The 22348-nt window shown below is 30.1% G+C and overlaps 1 protein-coding gene across 6 annotated transcripts in view; it reads left to right on the forward strand.

Moving 5' to 3' along the window:
* The first annotated feature begins 6244 nt into the window (after positions 1-6244).
* The window catches only part of LOC102599979 (putative disease resistance protein At3g14460), a 24258-nt gene continuing 8154 nt past the window's right edge, over positions 6245-22348 (forward strand). The window contains exons 1-10 of one of the 6 annotated variants that reach the window (XR_366729.2): positions 6245-6485; positions 6580-9288; positions 9319-10496; positions 10598-10708; positions 11445-11526; positions 11631-11679; positions 12517-12589; positions 13071-13187; positions 13359-13400; positions 13494-13705. Coding sequence is in view for 1 of the 6 variants with exons in the window: in XM_006340167.2 (XP_006340229.1) it covers positions 6589-10467 (3879 nt within the window). In the remaining 5 variants the exon portion in view is untranslated. The other 5 variants (XR_366725.2, XR_366727.2, XR_366726.2 and 2 more) reach the window with 5 other exon arrangements.

A 22348-nucleotide genomic window follows, 5' to 3' on the forward strand; every position in this document is an offset into this window, starting at 1 on the left:
ATATATATATATATATATATATCTAAGAAAATGATATAAATTACATTTAATGATGAAATGAAGATTAAGAAAAGAAGTAAAACAAATTAATAATAATATTGATGATGATAGGAGTTAAATAAATCATTTTTTATATTTTGTAAATTTTCAATATAAATTTTTCAGTCTTTTAAAATTAGAAAATGCTAAAAAAATAAAACTAAAACTAAAAATCGAGGCAACAATTATTTTAAGGAAAAAATAACAAAAAATGTCAGAAACATTGATCAGAATAAATAAGTATCTATTGCTAAGAAGGTGTCACCCCACATTTTCTATTTTAGCTTTATTATTACATATAGATAGGAACTTTAAGATGAAGAATGATCCAAAAAATTTTAAAATAACAAATCAATTATGTAAAAATACATGTGTAATTCTTATAAAGTTATAATAACTAATTTCTTCAAATAAATAATTAAATGAAAGAAAAAAAAGTAATTAAGAAAATAATATAAATAACACTAATTATGAGATTAATAGCATTGATGAGGAAAGGAACTAAATATGATCATCTTTTTAAATTCTTTTTTAAGAAAATATATATAAACTTTAATTAAAGATAAATAAGAAAAAAAACCTTTAATTAAACATACAAAAAATCAAGACAAAATTAAAGAAGAAAGAAATTAGAAGAATAATGACATTGAAATAAATAATATCTAATTTTCTCTCTTTTCAAATCACAAAATAAATTTTTGCTTGTTCTCCTCCTAATTTGATACGAATTCCATAAATAGAATGATTTTTTCTCCAAATAATTTTTCTTACCCTTTGAAACACTAATCAGGCTTCTTATAAATTTCTCAACCACAATGAATTTTCTCTCCTTGTAGGAGGAATAAACATTTTTTCAAAAAGTCTTTTATTTTGAAAATAATTTTTTGTTACATAATCTCTTTCTTTACATCAATGTCTTCACAAGAATAATGAGATATTCTCTCTTTCTCTTTTGTTAAAAAAGTCACATGACCTAGAAATTTGATGGACATCTTAGCGACAAAAGTTGATACCATATATTGATCATTATCGTCAGAAGAAGAAGAGCCAAAGTGAAGAAATTTGTTCTTATTTGTTACAAATGGTCAACTGTTTTTTTTTATAGGCTAAATAATTATAAACAGTTATAAAAAATGAATAGTTTTTATCTTTTCATCTTCCATTTTCATTTACTTAAATCTATATTAGTGTAATGGATGTTATAAAGGGCATAATTAATCGGGTATGACATAAATACTTTTTTTTTAAATACAAATAAAAAATACAAAACAAGATAAAATGTCAAAAAAAGGAAAAAAAAGATGAATACAAATACTGGTCATAGAGAGATGCCACATCAAATTGTCAATATTCAGCTTTATATAAACATATATAGGTTCAGGCCCTTAGAGGTTATTTTATTACTGTAGCTGACATCGACATTTTTGTAAATCTGATATCTACTTTGGAACATTTTATAATGTGGCATAGGCTGACAATTGAGATCATAAATTTAAAATAATAAAATTTAATTTATTATAATACTAATATCAATATCATAAAGATATATATATATCATTTAAAAAATATATAAAAAGTATTATAAATTATAATAATTAACCGCTTTTTAAAACAAATTCATATAACTAATTTGATTTACACTCCAAAATTCATAGGTGTCACATAATTTACACATTAATTCTTCATTACTTAATATATGTAATTATATCAATGACATATAAATTGAAATAAAAAAATTACATATTTTATTTGAAAATCACGTAATAGTACTATAAGGTATAATAATTAACAACTCAACATATTTTAAAATTTTAGTTGACTCTCCGAATTCCATATGTCTCATGTAATTGAGACAGAGAAAAACATATATTGGTTTAAAATTAATAAAAATATTATAAATTATAATAATTAACAACTTAAAATTTATAAAAAAAAACCTTTAAAATTTTTTAGTTGGCTCTCCAGATTCAATCGGTATTACAATAATTAAAACATAGAAATTAACATAGATTGGACTCCTGCTGACATTTATGTTTCCTTTTTCTAAATTTTCTCTTTTATACTTTATATAAATAATTTTTTTATGTAAAAAGTATTATAAATCATAATAATTAATAGCTTAAAATATTTCAAAACATATAAACAGTTTTTGTTAACTTTCGAAATTTCATCTATGCCGCATAATTTTGGAGAAATATAGATATATAGATATTTTAAGTTGCTAATTATTGTGAGTTATAGTACGTTTTATGTAATTTTCATATATATTACTCGGTCCTGATTTATGTGATACAAATGAAATTTCAAAAGTCAATGAATTTTTTATAAGTTTTTTTTTTTATATTAACTTGTTAATTATTGTGATTTATAATATATTTACGTAAATCATACTCTAAGTAAAAATAATTAGCAACTTAAAATATGTAAAAACATACTAAAAAATTGATTAACTTCAAATTTCATATGCACCACATAAATTAAAACAGAAACAATAACATATATTGGGCCCCGTGCTGGCACGGGGTCCCATATCTAGTATATATATGTGTGTGTGTATGTATGTATCATTTTTTAATAAAAGGTATATTTATTCTAAATCACAAAGTTGAGAGATATATTTATCTCTCTTCCCTTTTTCCTATGATTGCCAACTATACAAACATAGTAACGAATGATCAAACATAGCCTATAGTTAGAAAAATCTCCACCACTAGATGTCTTATCCTTATCTCTAGTAAGAATAAGAAAGAAAAAATGTCTTATTTAAAACTATAAAATACTGATAAATTCATCTACAAGAACGGTTTCTCTTTTAACAAATAAAAAGAATATTTTAAAAAATATAGAGTAAACATATTCGTGATATGATAGGTCTCTTTTAACGTCCTAATAAGTTGTGTAGAAATTTATCATTTCAAGCTCTTTTATTTTCGAGTCCCCACCCATAATAAGTATCCTTCCTCTCTTGGTTCAATTATCCAATAGAGAAAGTAATGAATTGCTTCAATTTATCATTGTTTTTTTGTTTGAATGAAAAATCTTACTTTTAAAAAAGAGAAAAAATGACAGTTTTGCTGTAGATTGTACCACTAGCAAAAGAGACAGAAATCACTCATCGTTCTTGTTTGCAAATTACACATTAAGTGTCGTTTAGTAGTTGGTTAGAATTATGCAGATATTAATAATATATAAATTTGCCATGATAAAATTTATGTATTATATATTATATGTAAAGTATTTTCTCTAACATCTCGTACCAAAAAACATTAAATCCTCTCCTTCCCAACCACCATGATCCTGTAAACCCGCAAGGATTTCAACCCACCTCGCTTCAAATAACACAATTTGTTGTTTTCACACCTTGCATGAACCTGTCTATATTATTATCATTTGTCATGTTTTTCAGTCTCTATTTTTTTTCCTCGGATTCTTTCAAGTTAAATTAAAAAAATGAAAAGACACGTGATTCCATTTTTTTTTTAGTTAATCCAAATAATATATATATATATTTTTTAAAAAGATTTGCTATCGAGTACAAAGAGAGGAGAAAAAAAATGCTTTTAATTATAATAAAATAGTTTAATTTAAACTTATTAATTCTATAACCCGTAACCAATTTCCATATATTTTCTAAAAAAAATTATTCGAACCCACGCCGCTCCATTATCACCCCTACCTCCCATTAATTTTTATTAGTTTTGGTTGTATAATTAAGAGGAGTAAGTTTCTCAGGTAAGTTGGATTGATAACAGTTGAACTTAATCAATTTCTTTTGGCACAACTTGTTATGTCTTGGTCCCATGCTTTAGTCCTTTTCCACTACATTATAATAACCCAACAACAAATATAGAATAGAGCACATGGTTGCAGAACATATATATTAACTCCCTTCAATTTAAGTTTTCTGTTTATTTGAGCACAAAGTTTAAAAATAAAAGAGACTTCTGAAATTTATGATTAAATTAAAATTGTGTAGTTTTTCAAATTTTGTGGTCATTTACTAGAATGTAGGAATTGGAAAACTTATTAAATATAAAAAGAAATACTCTTTTTGAGACGTATTAAAAAAGAAAAGTAAATCACTTAAATCAAAATCGAAGAAATATAAGTTTGAAGTTTGAACAATTTATTTTGTTGAATCTTTACTTAATAATCCTACTGAGTTAAAATATTCAACGTTTGTAGACTTCTGCTAACACTTTATTTACTATAGCAATTATATGCACCTATTATTATCTCCAAAAAACAGGTATTATAAATGTTAATGTGCTTCTTCAAGGGAACTCTGTCACTAAACATTGAGCTTCAATACACGGCAAAGACAGCTTGGTGCACAAAATATTTCACGTTAGTATGGTTCGAGAAAAAGGGTGCACCTCAAAATACTTAATAAAAAAATTAGTATCATTTTTTCACGACTTGAATCTATTACCTATAAGTTACATGCCAACATATTCATGATATGACAGTCCCTTTTAGCACTTTAAGTAAAGTGAGTTGTGTAGAAATTTAGTAAGTAGAAAATGTAAGGAAGAAAGTGCGATTATTTACAAGAATGTAAAGTATCATTTAAATAAGGGATCCAATTCTGTTAAATTCAAAATTCCTAATAATCAAATTTTCAAGAATGATAGTTTTTTTTTTCTTTTCTTTTTAAAAAAGAAAATAACTTTTCAAAAATGTTAAGTGAACATATTTATGATATGATATGTCCTTTTTAACACTATAATGAGCTACGTAGAAATCTATCATTTTAAGCTCTTTTATTTTTGAGTTCCCCACCTAGATCCCCCTTTCTACATCCCTAATAAATTATCATTTTTCTCTTGCTTCAATTATTGAATTGTTGAAAGTAATGAATTGATTCAATTTATCATTTTCTTGTTGTTTGAAAAGTCTTATTTTTGGAATGAGAAAAAATCATAGTCACCCCCCCCCCCCACTATGAATGGCAGTTGTAGATTGTACCAATTATACATATTGATTGTGTTGTTAAGAGGGGTAGGTTTCTGAAATAAATTGATTGATGACAATTAAGTTTTATCATTTACTTTTGACACAACTTGTGTTGTCTTGGTCCTACGCTTTAGTCCTTTTCCACTACATTACATTAACCTAACAATCAATCTATAGAATAGAGCACATGGTTGCAGAACGGATGTACTAACTCCGCTCAATTTAAGTATTATAGTTTGTTTGAGCACAAAGTTTAAAAAATAAAAAGAAAATTTTGAAATTTATAATTAAATTAAAGATGTGTAGTTTTTCAAATTTTATAGTTTTAAACTTATAAGGTAGAATGTAGGAATTGAAAAACTTATTAAATATAGAAAGAAATATTCTTTTTTAAGACATATCAAAAAAGAAAAATAAGACACTTAAATCGAGTCTGAGGAAGTATATAAATTCTAACATATTTATTTTGTTGAATCTTTACTTAATATTAATAATTCTATTGAGTTAAAATAATGAACATTTGTAGCTTCTACTAACACACTATTACTATAAATTATAATAATTATACGTGCCTATTATTATCTCCAAAAACACGTATTAGAAATGTTAATGTGCTTCTTCAAAGAACTCTGTCATTAACATTGAGCTTCAATACACAATTGATAAAGCAAGGGTAGCTCTGTATGCACAAAATATTCCACGTTAGTGTGATTTGAGAAAAAGATGCACCTCAAGCACTTAATAAAAATATTTATATCTATTTTTCACGGTTTGAATTTATGACCTATAAATTATTCGAAGACAAAATTCACCGTTACTTCAACATATTCATGATATGGTAGTCTCTTTTAGCACTGTAAATAAAATGAGCTGTGCAGAAATTTATCATTTTGAACTCTTTTATTTTTGAAGGGCCCTTTTACACCCACCTTTAGTCTCTTGGTTTAATTATTGAATTGAGAAAATAATAAATCAGCTGAAGTCTTTGTCTTCTTATTGAGTAAAAAGTCTCTGTCTTCTTTTTCTCTCTGACATTGTACCAAATGACTAGTAAGTGTCTTAAATGGGAATTACTTTATCTTAACAAAATCTCTACCATAATTAGGTTTTATTTTATCCTTAATTGCTAAAACAATAAACACAAATATGATATATGAAAGACGTGTTGCTCGAAATTACTATTGTCTAGCTATTTTTTTAATTTAGTAGGATTATTAAGTAAATATTGAACAAAATAAATTTGTTAAAATTTACATAGTAAATCAAGTTGACGGATGCATGTGCATGCATCCTCACATAAACGCGTGGGTCCGCCTCTGTATACGACCCCAAGTACCTTCAATTATTCAATTGAGAAGGTAATGAATAGGCACTAGCAAACATAGTTGTACTAATTGCAAATTCTTGTTTGCAAATTTACTAGCAAAAGAGAAAGATTGAGAGATATCAGTGATCATTCTTGTTTGGGAATTACTCTTAGCATTCAACAGGTAAAGTAAAGTTGTTAGTAATTGAAGATTGAAAAATTTATCTTCTCAAAATTCTTAAAAAATCATTTTGTGTTCTCCTTGTTTTGCTTTGCAGATTTCAGAAATGGAGGTAGTTGGTGGAGCATTTCTCTCTTCAGCTTTGAATGTTCTCTTTGATAGGCTTGCTCCTGAGGGTGATCTGCTCAACATGTTTAAGATGGACAAGCGTGATGTTCGGCTCTTAAAGAAGCTGAGGATGACTTTGATTGGTCTTCAAGCTGTGCTAAGTGATGCAGAGAATAAGCAGACATCAAATCAATTTGTGAGCCAGTGGCTTAATGAGTTTCGACATGCTGTCGACTCTGCTGAAAACTTAATGGAAGAGGTCAATTATGAAGCTTTGAGGATCAAGGTGGAAGGTCCGCATCAAAATCTTGCAGAAACAAGCAATTACCAGCAAGTAAGTGACCTCAACCTGTGCTTGAGTGATGATTTCTTTCTTAAAATTAAGGAGAAGTTGGAAGATACTATTGAAACATTGAAGGATTTGCAAGAGCAAATTGGTGACCTTGGGTTAAAGGAGCATTTTGGTTCGACTAAACAAGAAACTAGAACACCTTCAACTTCTTTGGTTGATGATTCTGATATCTTTGGCTTTGGTAGGCACAAGGAAATAAAGGATTTGATTGACCTTTTATTGTCTGAAGATGCAAGTGGAGGAAACCTGACTGTAGTTCCTATTGTTGGAATGGGCGGTGCGGGTAAGACAACACTAGCTAAAGCGGTTTACAATGATGAGAAGGTGAAGAACCATTTTGGTTTGAAAGCTTGGTATTGTGTTTCTGAGCCATATGATGCTTTGAGAATAACGAAAGGGTTACTTCAAGAAATTGGCTCATTTGACTCAAAGGATGATGGCAATCTTAATCAGCTACAGGTCAAATTGAAGGAAAGCCTGAAGGGAAAGAAGTTTCTTGTTGTCCTTGATGATGTGTGGAATGATGACTATAGTGAGTGGGATAACCTGAGAAATGTTTTTGTACAAGGAGATATGGGAAGTAAGATCATTGTAATTACACGTAAGGAGAGTGTTGCTCAGACGATGTGTGCTGATTGTTGCGCAATCACCGTGGGGACTCTGTCTAGTGAAGACCCTTGGGCTTTATTCAAACGACATTCACTAGAAAATAGGGAACATCCAGAACTTGAAGAGGTTGGGAAAAAAATTGCAGTGAACTGCAAAGGGTTGCCTTTAGCTCTAAAGGCACTTGCTGGTGTTTTGCGCGGCAAATCAGAGGTGGACAAGTGGAGAAACATTTTAAAAAGTGAAATATGGAAGCAGCCAATTCGTTTGAATGGTATACTGCCAGCATTGAGGTTGAGCTACAATGATCTTCTTCCAGATTTGAAGCGATGTTTTGCTTTTTGTTCAATATATCCCAAAGATTATCAATTCCGCAAAAACCAAGTTATTTACCTGTGGATTGCTAATGGTCTTGTAAAGCAGTTTTGTTTAGGTAACGAATACTTTGACGAGTTGAGATCAAGATCATTGTTCGAACGGGTCCCAGAGTCTGATTGGCTATCGGAGAGATTCATAATGCATGACCTTATCAATGATTTGGCCCAAACTGCATCTTCAAAACTTTGTATTAGGTTGGAAGAGAGCAAAGGATCTGATTATATGTTGGAACAAAGTCGGCACATGTCCTATTCCACTGCCAAAGTTGGTGACTTTGAGAAATTGAAACCACTCTCCAAATTAGAGCAGCTGCGGACATTGCTTCCAACCAATGACAGTTACTTTAATCAGCTAAGCAAGAGGGTGTTGCATAACATACTTCCAAGACTGACATCCTTAAGGGCATTATCATTGTCTCGTTACTATATTGATGAGTTGCCAAATGACTTGTTTATCAAATTAAATCTCCTCAGATTTTTGGACCTTTCTCGGACAGATATTAGACAGTTGCCAGATTCTATTTGTGCATTGTATAACTTGGAAACACTTCTCCTGTCATCTTGTCAAAATCTTGGGGAGCTACCGCTGCAGATGGAGAAGTTGATCAACTTGCGTCACCTCGACATAACCAACACTCTTCGCTTCAAGATGCCGCTACATCTGAGCAAGTTGAAAAGTCTCCAAATGCTAGTGGGAGCCAAGTTTCTTATAGGTGGTAGCGGTGATTTGAGAATGGAAGATTTGGGTGAAGTACATAACTTGTATGGATCTCTATCAGTTTTAGAGTTGCAAAATGTGGTTGATAAAAGGGAAGCTCTCAAGGCAAAGATAAGGGAGAAGAATCATGTTGACAAGTTATTATTGAAGTGGAGTGAAAGTAGTACTGCCGCCGCCGATTCTCAAACTGAAAGAGAGATACTTGATGAGCTACACCCACACACAAATATTAAACAACTCCAAATCACCGGATATAGAGGGACAAAAATTTCAAATTGGCTAGCTGATCCTTTGTTTCTTAAGCTTGTAGAATTGTCTCTTAGCAACTGCAAGGACTGTGATTCTTTGCCAGCACTAGGACAGCTTCCTTCTTTGAGATTCCTTTACATTAGAGGGATGCATGGAATAACAGAGGTGATGGAAGAATTCTATGGTAATTCATCCTCCAAAAAGCCTTTTAACTCTCTTGAGAAGCTTGAATTTGCAGATATGCCAGAGTGGAAGCAATGGCACGTACTAGGAAGTGGCGAGTTCCCTTTACTTGAGTACCTTTCAATTAAAAAATGTCCAAAGTTGATGGGGAAGTTGCCTGAAAATCTTTGTTCTCTGACAAAATTAAAAATTTCAGAGACACCTCTTTTTGAGGAAGCTCAACTGTTTAGATCCCAATTTGAGGGAATGAAGCAGATTGTTGAATTAGATATTAGTGATTGTAACTCTCTTACTTCCTTACCTTTTAGCATACTGCCCAGTTCCTTGAAGATAATAGACATATATAGGTGTGAGAAATTGAAATTGGAGGAGCCAGTTGGTTATTGTAATATGTTTCTCGAGGAATTGAAACTCCGACATTGTGATTGTATAGATGAGTTTCTCCCAAGAGCACGCAAATTGTCTATTTCGAGTTGCCAGAACGTTACTAGGTTTTTGATTCCTACTGCCACTGAAAGTCTCTGTATTTTTAGTTGTAAGAATCTTGAAATACTTTCGGTGGCAGTTGAGTCTGCGATGACGTCTTTGGAAATTTGGGATTGTGAGAAGCTCAAGTGTCTGCCAGAAATAGAGCTCTTCAATTTACAAGTCCTTAAGATCAGTGATTGCAAGAAACTCGTGAACGGCAGAAAGGAGTGGTGTTTACAGAGATTCCCATGTCTCACAGAGTTAAGCATCTACCATGATGGAAGTGACGAAGAGATCCAACATTGGGAGTTGCCTTCCTCTATTAAAAGACTTACCATGAAGAATCTGAAAACATTAAGCAGCCAAGTTCTCAAAAGCCTCACCTCTCTTCAATATCTATCTATTGCTGATTTACCTCAAATTCAGTCACTGCTGGAAGAAGGTCGGCTTCCCTCCTCTCTTTCTGAGCTACATTTATATCACCATGATGAGCTCCATTCACTACATCTTTGCCACCTCACTTCACTTCTAAGTCTACACATCTTTAATTGCCCTAATCTCCAATCACTCTCCGAATCAACACTGCCCTCCTCCCTCTCTCAGCTGACCATAGATGATTGCCCTAATCTCCAATCACTCTCCGAATCAACACTGCCCTCCTCCCTCTCTAAGCTGACCATCCGGAGATGCCCTAAACTTCAATCACTCTCCGAATTAGCACTGCCCTCCTCCCTCTCTCAGCTGACCATAGATAATTGCCCTAATCTCCAATCCCTTCCAGTAAAAGGGATGCTCTCTTCCCTCTCTGATCTATATATTCACAACTGCCCATTGCTCAAACCACTACTAGAATTTGACAAGGGGAAATACTGGCCAAATATTGCTCAAATTCCCACCATATTTATCAATAGGGAATGCATGTGATGATTAAAACAAATGGTGCTCCCACTGATGTAAGTTATTCTTTTCCCTCAGAAACTTGTTATTTTTGTTTTCTTCACTTTTCTTTTTTGCTAATTTTTTTCCTTTTCTTTTTTTATATCCTGTTGAGCAGTGTGGAATGTCTTTTGCTCAATCCACACCGAAAATTGCTCATACTTCCACCATAAATGTTGATTGGGAGAACCTGTAATGATTATCACAAGTGGTGCTCCGATAGATAGATGTAAGTTATTCTATTTCCTTAGTATCTTTCCATTTTTGGTTAAATTCTTTTTCTTTGTTACATCTTTTTGACCAGTGTGTAGCATCTATTGCTTCCGTGAAGTCGAGGAAATAGCTATAGATCAGGATAAACTCTTTATATTTGCATTGAGACATTGTAAAAGAAAATCATATATTGCTATAAGTGGGAACAAAAAAGTTAAAAGTTGATTTACGATTTTACCCCTACTATAAATTAAAAGAATATTAGGAAAAAGTTAGATTAATCGTTTTACCCCTACATTAAATTAAAATGTTATAAGCTATTAATAAATTAAATATTAAATAATAATTATATCATACTATTATATTATTATACTAATGCTAATCAGTATATACCTGCTTGTTAATTTTATCCATTTTTGGCTTTTGATTTTCTTCCTAATCTAGATTACTCTCCCATTACCTATGAACATTCACTTATTGCTATAATAATAATATTAAAGAAGGTGAATGAAGAGTTGCACAGAATTAATTATGAGAAATGTTCACTTATTGCTCCAACAATAATAATGATGAAAAAGGAGAATGAAGAGTTGGGGTAATTTCTATCCGAGTCAATATTATATTTGTATAGCAAAGAGGTCACTCAATGGTTATATAGCAAAAATGCATGATTGTTAAACAAACTTTTCATTTCACTCTAAATACATTAGTTATCACAAATCACTTTCATTATATTCTTTTATTTTTTACAGGAGAAAAATGTACATATACATTCTAAAACTTCATACAGAGCTTGCAATGTGATGGGAACGGATGTTTAAAATCTTTGCGGAGGTTGAAATTCATCTTTTTATAAAGATGGCCTTCTAACAAGCATAATAAGTAACTACTACATTTTCATGTTTTGAAAACTGATTTTTTTAATATTTAATTTTTAGGCAATTATTGAAGGAATTCAGCAAGTTTTTACTGATTTACATACTTTGGGTAAGTGAGATGGAAACTCTCTTCTTCCTTTCTTTGTCATTTCACTTAATTATGTTATGTAAGTTGATCATCGAAAAGGTGCTACATTTATCATTCTTTCATTAAATTTATTCCTCTTATTTTATTAGAGCTTAGTTTTTCGTGTTTCATATCATACGTAGCTAGCTACAATCTTTGGAAGAAAATTATTATAGATAATAATGGTCATATCTAAGTATGTTGATTACCTAATGTTTTATTGAATCCATGTTAGTAATGTTTAGGTACACTTCTTAAATTTAGAGCAAGAGTTCCTTGATATGTCATATACCATCAGATGCTATATTATTTTAATTAGTGTTACATAATTCAACATATCTTATTTTCCAAAACAAATAACTAAAAGTTAAATGAAAAGAGTTAGTTGTCACCCTTGTATTTGTATAGAGAAACATATATTTAGATATTTTAGTCTAGAAGATTATATTTGAAATCCTTCTTTTCATTTATTTTTGGATGCAAAAGTAAGCTTTATATAGAAACATATTAATCAATACAAGATTTATCATATTTATAAAAATATAATGTGATAAATATTTATATCGACATGATATTAGACTTATATAAATTTTAGATCATAATAGAAGACAAACGTGCAGCGCACGTTTTCAGAACTAGTCTAGTATAGGTAGGAATTGAGATAATTTGCTCCAGAAAGTTGATTGTTTAATATGTATCAGCAGGATGTTTATAGCAATTCATTTATGATCTTGTGACAAATATCAGTCTTCATCTTAGTTGGCTATTACGACACACTTTTCTTGTCTATTAACATATGTTCTCTCTCACATCTTGTAGACTGAAATATCTCCACCATAGAAGTCGATGGAGAATACATTTAATGATTAAAGCGAATGATGCTCTCACAAATGTAAGTTTTTCTTTGTCCTCAGAAGCTTTCTATTTTTGTTTACTTCCCTTTGCTTTTCCTTTGTTAAGATCTTCTTGAGCAGTATGGAGTATTTATTGCCACTATGAAGTCGAGAAATCATCTTCAGTTCGAGATAAATTTAATTTTAGATAACCAATAAAAAAACAAAGGTGAAAAAATCTTTATATTCGTGTGGGAACACTGTAAAATGAAATCTAATATACATAGGAATTAAAATAATCTGCTCCACAAAATCTTGTTCTTTCCGTTTCAGTGAGTTTAGAGTTATGCACATGTTCACTATTGAATTCAAAGCTTTAATAGAATTCAAAGGTGTACAATACACAAGGTTTGTTTCCTATCTATCAAAAATATATAAAAGTTTGCCTCCCAATAAATTTAATACCTATAAACATCAGCACTATTCAAGTTTTTATTAATGATTATTGGATATCAACTTAGCAGTTTTTTTCTTTGTCAGGATTTTGGTAACAGTATATGTAAGCTATTACCGCTCTAGCTCAGTTTGTACCAGGAAAGTTCTGCTGCAATTCTCTATTGAATAGACCGTTGCTACAATGTGGTCTGACAGCAAAGTGTAAGTGAATAAACATAGTTTCGCAGTTTTGTCGCTGACTGTAAATATTAAGTTTATGCTTTAAACTGTTTAAACATAAATCTGTGTGATCATTAGAATGATGTATATCTTTGATATTAATGATGTTTAATATTCTTTTCAAAATATAAATTATGTTGTGCTTATCATCAGACTTGCTGCAAATGGGACGTACAGCTCTGATGGAACCCAAAGGTACATGATAAAAAGTTTTTAAGTAACACACAAGAGAGATATTGACATTATGGTCATAGATTATAAGGAAAGATATTACTTTTTCATTGTTAGGATTTTGACAAGGCTCGGTGCTCATTTGGGAAGTGAAAAGTTTCGAAGGTCTCTCTGTTCAAGTCAAGAAGTGAAAGCTATTGAACTATGTATGTAATAGCTTGTATTGTTTACTTTGGGTCCTATGCTCCTTCGACTTTAAAATGCCTCATTTGGGTCTAATGTCACTTCTTTTTATTCCAACAATCAATATCGTTCTTGCGTTTTGTTGATGTGGTATATGCCTAGGCTGCTACAATGTTGTTCTTTTTACTCTAGATACCAAGACGGAAAGCAAGAGATGACACAATTATTGAACTTTCTGTATTGAGAAATCGGAATTTCTGGAAAACTATACTAGTGAATTATAATCCCGGGAGCCTTTCCCCTCAAGCTCTCAAGAAAAGGCAACAAATCGTCACTCAAATAAATTAGTAGCGGGTTATTTGGGAAGCGAAAAGTTTCGTAGGTCTCTCTGCTCGAATTGAGAAGGGAAAGTTGCTTTCATCTTAATACCATATGGTCTGATACATCACTAATCTCCACTGCTCGCAATGGATATAAATTACTGCTCTTTGCGGATTGAGACTGACACACAATTAACTAATCTGGCTCATATATGGACACGAGTCTCCACTCATCTATTATCTTTGATTATATTGGACCACCTTCGACACGAACCGTCCCTGTAAATTTTCCATTCAAGTTTATGTGAATAAACAAAGCATTTGTGTTGAGTTCGAAAGAGATTAGGGCGTCATGCGCTAGCTTACAATTGCATATTATATGTTAATAAATCAGATAACAAAAACTTGTACTAAAAATCAAAATATTATTATATGATTTGACCAAATGACCTACATATTTAAAAACTAATAAAAAGACATTAAAACTTGAAAGATTTCAAAGAAATCTTGAAGAATTATTTGGGAAATTTTTCTCTATTTTCACTGAACCAAAATTGTACAAAGAGTTGCTTACTTATCCATGTAAACTAAGGACTAGAAAGTCAATTTAAAAGGAAGTAGGTAACCAACTCTGACTATATACTTTACAGCTCATCATATTCTAAAATAATCTAAAAAATCTCTTCTTATACAATGTGAATTAATATAAGCAACGTTGTATATTGAAATGGGCTGCTGAAATGGCATTTGTGTGCTTCAGATGGGATGAAACCCAAAGATAAAATATCAGCCCCAAGAGACGTGCATTCTAGAATAAGGCTCTCAACCCGTGTCCGAATAAAGCTCATCTTCTTCATTCTTGGTACTGCCAGTCGGTGATCATGAGTTCCAACAAAACTGTAGAGAGTAAAGACTATCTGAACGATTATATTGTGGATGTTATTATGTTCATAGTGTGAGAAGTTGGGTTTTCTATTTATAGGACGTTTAGAATAAACCAAATATGGAAAATAATTATATTTTTTTTTCAGAAAAAATTCAAGCATTTATGTTAATACTTTGACTTTTCTTTTATGAAAATAAACTTCAAATAAGGTAAAAAAATCAAAGCAACCAAAAACAAAGGAAAAGAGAGAGATTACATAGTATCACACATAGCAAGGCAGCAAGGCTAATATGACACAAACAAGACCATAGTAGATAAGTATGGTGCACGTCATGGTTTATTTTGTAAAACTACGTATTAAATGAATATATTTTTTAGAATTGATCTAATATTACTTGTTATCCATGCTACTAAAAATAAGAAGTTCAAGTCATCATCAACTAAGTTTTGAGTTGGTAAGAATCACTGATACTACAAATTTTCTTGATAAAAGAGTGTTTACAACTTATTAAACCTCATAGGTTTGAAAGCCATGAATCAAATAAGAATAAGAAGTCTGGGACCCAATGGCAATATGTAACTCGTAAGTTTTGAAAGACATTTTATTAGAGAGAAATTTACGTTGTTTCTATGTTTGTGTTTTGTTGGATGTTTGGTGAAAAAAGTAGATCATCTCCTATTGCATTCTTTAGTTGGTTTATAACACAATGAGTGATTCAACATCTATTTATATTTTTGATTTAGAAATATTATTATACACTTGTAGATAAAACTTCCAACAACATAGAAATATGTTAAATCTGATTTACTTATGCAACAAATATTATATCTTACGGGTAGAACGAACAAGGAACATGAAAACTAAATGTTTTTGTTATCGGGTTGACTAAACAGGATACAGAAAAATCATGTCTTTGAATTGCATAACAAAGAGTGTACTGATATTTTATACTTTATAATATCATCACACGAATTTTATACTGAAGATGTGTGCCTTTTTGTTGTCAATTTTTTTGCAGTGATACAAAAGCAGATAGTGAAGACAGGTCAAAGATTCTACTTTGATGAATTCTTTTTCAATTCTTCATCAAGAGACGATTTAGAGTTTTTGGTAAAACTTTCTCTTTCACCAAGAGTCTCCAGCAAAATGGGCAATAATTAGTTTATCAGGAGTTCAAGTATATCTCGAATTGGTTATGGGTTATTGCAAGTGCTTTTGGTTTTTACGTTTCTTTTCTAATTTTTGTGGTGTTTGAAACAGATCAAAAAATATTTTTAAACACTTATTTTTAGACCCAAAAGAAGTATAAAAATAAGCTAAAGGCCAAAGGTAGGTATTCCCAACTTATGAGTTTAGCTTTTAGCTTATAAGATACTTTTAAAAAGTTAATCCAAACACCCTCTTAAACTTTTAAATTAATTTTAATTAATAAGATGTTAGCTATTTGTTTATAATATATTATCTTGATATGGTTGTAAAAACTTTATTTATCAATATGAATATTTGAATTGTTTATTTCAAAATTCTAAAAATATTTTTGATAAAAAGTAAAATAGGTTCTCTTTCTTTATTTTTAATTTAAATTTTGAGTTTTTTTCTTACAAAAAGGTACAAAATTTATATAAAATAGAATAAAAAGGCAACTTTAAATTATTATTATTATGTTTATGTGTATATATGTATACCTGGACACGTTCGTTGCACGTGTATTCCATATTAATTCTTATAAATTCATATTATTTAAAAATAACAAACTTTTATCTTATACATAATTCAATAACAGTTTCTTAAATTAAAAAAATATCAATATATAGCTAAAGATAAAATTCCTCATGTTCCTAATCTCATAGCACCTTTGTAAATGATATCTCTTCGTGTAATTTCATCTCCAAATATATTGTTTGCCACATTTGTATCATTTCTCAATATTTTAACAATAAAAAAGAAAATAATATAAGAAGATACATTTAAAGAAAGTTTATAGAACGAAAAGGAAAGTACATTGAATTAAATATAAAAGTGAGAGAAGAAGAATAGCAAATTGGATATCATATCAATTGTTCTAATGGCTCATAATAGTGGTTTAAATTCCACAATGTCATTATAAGTTGTTCAAAATTGTAAATGAATAAAATTATTAATGATAAAAATAGTGTGGTAGAGAAAGAAATCAAGTGTGTGAGGCATCTGAAAATAAGTAAATTCATTATTTAGAGCCAATATATCTTATATCATACTCTTTCAAATATGATTTCTTTTTACACCTTTAAAATTACTTATTTTCTCTTTTTTCATTTTCTTCTCTTCTGAAGTTGATTTGCAATCAATCTCTGACGGGCAATATCCATCTTTGTAAGTTGACTCCTAAATAGTAACAGTGAAGAAATGTATTTTTCTCCATGCCTTGAGAATTCTTTTTTCTTTTCTCCCCAATTATTTTCTTTCACAATCCACAAACTTTAGATTTTGTATGCAACTTATAATTGTTGTGAGCTTTTATAAGGTGTAGTAAAAATGAGAAGTCTATACTTAAGTATTACTTATTAACAATGGAATCTCAAAGGATCAAAACAGATCATAATTACAACATGCACTAATTATTTGGCAGATGAAACAATTCTTCCGATTATTACTCAATTCAATGCAAGTGATCAGATTATATTTAACATAAAGCTTTGTTATTAATTTCAAGTTCTTCAAATTCATTATGTTTTTATCATCTAATGTTTAATTAATTAAATAATTTATAACATTTTAATTTAGAATAGGGGTAAAATGGTAACCAAGCATTTATATATATATAAAATAAATCAACGAAGCAATGTCGAAGGACACGCATATAGGGTGTGTCCGCTCCTGATTAAGTTAAGGTTTTATATCTTTATGAATATTAAATTATCTTCCAAATTCTTTTTTTTTGGGGGGGGAGAAGGGGTCTACCGCATATGGCAATTTAGATCTCTAAAATCCGCACCAAGAAGGGAAAATCGTTGAATCTTTTAATTTGCTAGTATTGTTCGCTTTGTGCTAGGCGCACACAATTTTAAAATATTATATAAGAGTGAAAATTATTTTCGCTTTCCAACTTTGCTGTAAAAATTGAACTCCTTTTCAATTTTAAACAACTAGTATACGTGCTCGTGTGTTGCGCAGTTAGTTGATAAATGCAATTGTAAATATTAATTTATTGACAATTTTAAAGTTTAACTTATTATTAAATAATATTATCAAATAAATGCTTCACATTAAATATGTATACATAATACCTTTAACAATATATCAAAATAAAAAATAAAAAATAAAGATTCAAATCCAGGGAATTAAACACCAATCATCCTACAAATAAAACTTCAAATCATTGAAAGTTATAAATAAAAAAAAGGAAAAATAATCATCAAAAACTAATGGCTTGCAATAATTATTGATAAGAGATTTTAATGCTTAAAAAGTTGCTATATCTATTTATCAAATTTCACTGATAGTGTTAATTCTAAGTATGAAATTGATTATAGTGGCTTTGTCTCAACAACTACAAAGTCACATCCAAAGAAGAAGGAAAAAAGTTATATTGTCAAAATTTTTTATGCATAAATAGAAATAGAAAACAAATAAATTATTTTACACTTTTGATAATAAGTGTTTCCTAATTATCTTTATGTAAATATTTCATTAACATATTCATTTATATAAAATTTATAAAAGAGACTTCTTTTAATACTAATAAACATAAACAAATATTAATTAATAAGCATAAACAAATATCAACTATTAATAAATAACTAAATGTGTATGAATCTTTTTTAGTAATTTGTATATTTAGTTCGTGATTTATATTTTTTGATTAGTTAAAAGATCAACTGATAAAATAAAGTATTTAAATACTTATGATAATATGGTTAAACATGAGGTATGTATCAAAAAAAATAATCTTAAAACATATTTAATTTGACGTAATTATTTAAAATAATCATAATTATTTATTTCATGATTTTTTATTTTTTATTTATTTAAAATAAATACTGAAAAATAAAATGTTATTAACACAAATTTTTATTGATTATAGGACTGTGTAGTAATGTATTGGTTATGGGGAGTTATAAAAATATTTTTTTGTCTTTTCATTAACGTATTCATTTATATAAAATTTACAAAGAGACTCCTTTTAAAACTAATAAGCATAAACACATTTTAATTTAATAGCATAAATTTATTATAATTAAGTAATTTAATGTGGTGAGAATGCATGCTAATTAGTACTATGTGTTAAGAATTTATGTGTAAAATACATATCGTGTATTATTTTTAGCTCCCAATATTAAACAGAACTTTATTTCATTCGATTTGGACTCGGAACATCTAAAACAAATTAAGTTTTTTATTTATCTTTTTTTTCCAGAGAACTCATTTTATTGTTTCATCAATGACTTGAATTCATGTTTTTAGTGGAGGTACAGAGTGTTTATCAACTGAGATAAAGTATCTAAATTTTAACTAGTTTTAGATAAGTAAATTTTACCGCAAAAAAAATCAAATATTTCATATCTGAATACACAATCAAAATTAAAAGATTTGACCTTTCAAATTTTTTTTGTGTCTCGTAAACTAAAAAAACGAATAATATTTAAGTAGTTATGGTTCCTCATGAATAAATTATATACGGAGTTCAATATATTTCATAAACGACACATTTCATTACAATAACAACATATTCTATATAGTTCTACGTATAAAATGTGATTTGAAAATAATAAAATGTACGTAGACCTTACTCTGCTACGGAGGTAGAGAGGTAACGACACAATTGATCATCATTGCTTAGAAAAACTTACCTAATTAACATTTAAAAATTATTATAGTTAACTAATTAATTGTCCTCTCATCTGTTCCAATTGACTGGACAGATTTTAGTTATAATATGTTAGTGAAAAATTACAAAATTACAAGATTACAATTGAAAATAAAAATGAAGAAATAAATCTCTTCAGATTGAGGCGTGGATATGTCGCTCTCTTTAAGGAGATTCAAGCCCACTTAAGCAAATGTTTTTCATCGGTCCAACAGTAGTCCTCTTTACTTGTCCCCTCCAGGATACAACAGCCTAATCACAAAGTGTAACTCAACAAATTTTGGACAAGAGTTGAGTTCAAACCTCCACAAAAAGAACACCTTCCTTCAACTAATAAAAACTCTCTTTTTGGACAAACTTTATGCACTATGATCTATATTTTTCTTGTGTGTCAACCAAACAAAGACCACCACTATTTATAGTTGCGGATGTCTTCCTAGCAATGAATAGGAAGATAATGGGTAGTAAATAATGAAGATAAATGGTATTAGAAATTACATATGTTATAAGGTATAATGGAGAAATAAAGAATGAGATAACAAAGATTGAATGAAAAAGAATTAGTGGTCATGGTTGACCACCTTCTGCCACTAACAGTAACCTCCAATGGCCAACGTTTTGTAACCATCAAATAAAGGGTAATAATGCCTAAATAACACAAGTGAGTAATGCCTAAGGTTGCAGCAATGAAATAGAGATTGCTCCAACACTTGTCATTTGCCTCTCTCCCTAGAGAATTTCGCTTGTCACTCTCCCAGATCTCGCTCGTCACTCTCCCTCGCCCTCTCTCACTTTATACAACACAATGTATAAATTGCGTTTGTGTTTGTATAAAGCGAGAGAAAACTGTATATAAAAATACAAATACATATATTTTTGTCCTATACACTAATAATTATACAAATACAGATATTTCCCTACCAGTTCTCTTTTGCCTTCCTCTCGTTCTCGCTTTATACAAATACAATGTATAATTTGTGTTGTATAAATCGAGAGAGAGAGATTTGATATACAAATGTTTATTTTGATTCAATTGTATACAAATTCAAATTTTATGCAGATATACAAACACAATCAAGGATACATATACATAGTAGTTACATATATGCTGGTCAACATTTTAATATTAATATTTTATATATTAATTTGTTAAAAGTTTGGAGTCAAATGGTGCCTTTGCTGTCAAGTTATCCGTTGGTGGTAATTCATTTGTCTTAACAATTGGAAATATATTTGGAGCATTACTCCATTTGGAGTAAGTGCTGATGTTACTGACTGTTTCTCTTGCAGCATCGTTTAGTGGCATCTTGGCCATAAGTTCTCCATATTATTTCTCCATTATCTCACTCTTTATTCCTCCATTATACCTTGTAACATATGTAACTCGTAAGATCACTATCTTCACTATTTACTACACCATTATCTTCCTATTCATGGCTAGGAAGACTTCTTCTAGTATAAATAGTGGTGGTCTTCATTTGGTTTGGGAGATACAATACACACAAGAAAAATATAGAATGCATAAGTTTGTCAAAAAGATAGTTCTTATTAGTTGGAGGGAGGTGTTCTTTTTTGTGGAGCTTTGGACTCAACTCTTGTCCAGAGTTGTTGAGTTATACTTTGTGAAGGCTGTTGTATCCTGGAGGGGACAAGTCAAGAAGAAGTACTGCTGGACCGGTGAAAACATTTGCTGCAGTGGGCTTGAATCTCCTTAAAGAGAGCGAGATATCCGCGCCTCAGCCTGAAGAGATTTATTTTCTTCATTTTATTTTTCAATTGTAATCTTGTATTTTTGTTATCTTGTAAGTTTTCACTAACAATTTTAAGGAGATTCAAAATGGCTACAATTGAAAAAAATGCGGATGTCAAGATGGGAGACCTTAACAAGCCATTTCGGTTCAATGGTAACCATTTTAAGAGATGGAAGGGTAAAGTACTTTTCTACTTGAGTCTTCTCAATGTTTCTTATGTGTTAACTGAGAAGAATCCTAATAAAATAGACATCACCTTTATGAATGATGATGAAACTATTTCTCATCTAGAGAAAGTGGAAAAGTACGATGGTGATTCCTATAAGTGTCGGTATTATATTCTTAATTGTCTATCTGATAATTTTTATGATTATTATGATAGAACTTACTCTAGTGCAAAGAAAATTTGGAAAGCATTGCAGAGTAAGTATGATACCGAAGAGGCTGGAACGAAAAAATATGCAGCTAGTCGATTTTTTCGTTTCCAAATGATGGACAACAAATCAGTGGTAGACCAAGCGCAAGACTTTATAATGATTGTTGGAGAGCTTAGGTCCGAGGAGGTTAAAATTAGAGATAACCTTATTGTTTGTGGCATAGTGGATAAACTTCCACCTTCTTGGAAGGAATTTCAAAAAACTATGCTCCACAAACAAAAGGAAACCTCTCTTGAAACCTTGATAATGAAAATCCGCATGGAAGAAGAGGCAAGAGGCCAAGATGCACTTTTACAAACAGAAGAGAACAACATCACAACGAAGGTAAATTTAATTACTTCAAATAATGCTACTCCTGAATCTCACAAAAATACTTCTTTGAAGCCTAAGAAGAAAAAATTCAAGAAAAATAATGGTAGACCTCCCAAGAAAAATAATGGTGAAAATAACCAAGCACAAAATCAACAAGTTCAAGACAAAGGACCGTGCTTTGTTTGTGGCAAGAGTGGGCATATTGCTCGATTTTGCAGATTCCAAAAATGTGGTCC

Source organism: Solanum tuberosum, unplaced genomic scaffold (genome assembly GCF_000226075.1).
Source record: "Solanum tuberosum cultivar DM 1-3 516 R44 unplaced genomic scaffold, SolTub_3.0 scf00017, whole genome shotgun sequence".
Lineage (NCBI taxonomy): Eukaryota > Viridiplantae > Streptophyta > Magnoliopsida > Solanales > Solanaceae > Solanum > Solanum tuberosum.